The 1578-nt window shown below is 44.8% G+C and overlaps 1 protein-coding gene across 1 annotated transcript; it reads right to left on the minus strand.

Moving 5' to 3' along the window:
* On the minus strand, positions 657–1484 carry LOC104772198 (F-box/kelch-repeat protein SKIP6-like). Its single transcript, XM_010496837.1, has one exon. It carries the CDS (start codon positions 1482–1484, stop codon positions 657–659), a length of 828 nt encoding a protein of 275 aa, XP_010495139.1.

The following is a 1578-nucleotide window of genomic DNA, read 5'->3' on the forward strand; positions in this document are numbered from 1 at the left end:
CATCCGATAGAAACCATAAAGAGTTCAAACAAGGTAATTAAAAGAAATGAAATAACCAAAAAAACTTTTATCATGAAGGCAAGATGGCCTTCCAAGTTCTAGATATGACTGAAACCTACTATCCCTCGTGACGCTCTTCACAATAGCTGTGACAACCCGTCCCGTGGACCCCACTAGCTTCACTGCTAGCCGTCCCAACGGATTCCAAGCTAGCCCTGCAGGGCATCGATCCTAACCCATCATTGTGGATATCCCAATCCACCAGTAGATTATTGGTGCGCCAGACGTTTCTCGAACCCTGGTCCCCACCCTTTAACAACTTTCCCACAGGACAAGTTGTCACCAATTGATCTGCATAAATAGGTGTTTTTGTATTCTCATTTCATAATGCGTAAATGAGTGTTTTTGTATTCTCATTTCATAAGGTGCTCATGTTGTTTTAAGTTATCAACTTAGATATTTCATCACTGATCAACATATGTGTATTATTCCATGGCTCTTGTTGTAATATTCAATATTTTCCAAATCTTATATAAATCACAAAAAAATAAGTACCTAAAAAAACAGTTCTGTATGTGATATAAAACTAATAGTAGTTTTTTTAAATAAAACATGGAATATATATTCAGACAAAAAGAGAAACAGCATATAACAAGTTAAGGGGGGCGAGTAGATGATGATGATGATGAGCCTAAGTCGGAGGAGAGGACAGCACCGGACCACTCAATGTTCCCCCAAAGATCCCATACCCGGCCATTCATGCGTGGCTGAAAGGTAATCTCCGCGTACCAAAGCTCCAAAATCTGCTGATCATCAGGACCTTGAGGCCGGGCTTCCCAGAAGATGGCCAACCTCTCATGATTGTAGATGAAGAGTTTGATGATATGTTGCTGCTGCAGCTCTTCCAAACCCTTGACTTCATTCCAAGCCAAGTTACATGGAAGACGCCAAAGTATTCTCCCGCCGGTACCACGGCAGAACAATGCCTCATCAGTCATAAGCCAATCGTTTTTATTTTCTAGGTCAGACTCGCTTATTCCGTCCTCTGCTGCCTCAAACTTACACTCAGTTACTGAGAAATTAAAGATTTGACTATCCTCACCCACCGCGTAAACATGCTTCTTGTCGTCCAGCACCACACTTTGTTGGATTTTGAGGGGCATCTTGGGCGGCGCAGAGACCGACAAGAACTCCCAAGTACCGGTTGCGCGATCATACACCTCTGCCCAATTTGAGGAATCAGCAGAGTCCGAGCACCCTCCAAACACGTATATCTTGGACTCGCCCATCAAGCAGCTTGCGGATGCTCCGCTTCGAGCCATCTTCATGGGCGCAATGCGCAACACTGTGTGATCGGTAGGATCAAAAAACATGACTTCCGATGTGGGTTTGCCGTTGATGAGCCCACCGATTACATAGATCCCCCAATCCGTCCTCACGAAACAGGATCCTTCAACCGGGGCCGGATCCAAGTAGTAGTCCATATTGAGCCGTTTCAGCCGACGTTGCACGGGGTGGATGACGAACCACCGTGGGCTTGGATCTGGATACATGTGCATATATACGTACACATATGAG

The sequence above is a fragment of the Camelina sativa genome, chromosome 20 (genome assembly GCF_000633955.1).
Source record: "Camelina sativa cultivar DH55 chromosome 20, Cs, whole genome shotgun sequence".
NCBI classification, from domain to species: Eukaryota; Viridiplantae; Streptophyta; class Magnoliopsida; order Brassicales; family Brassicaceae; genus Camelina; species Camelina sativa.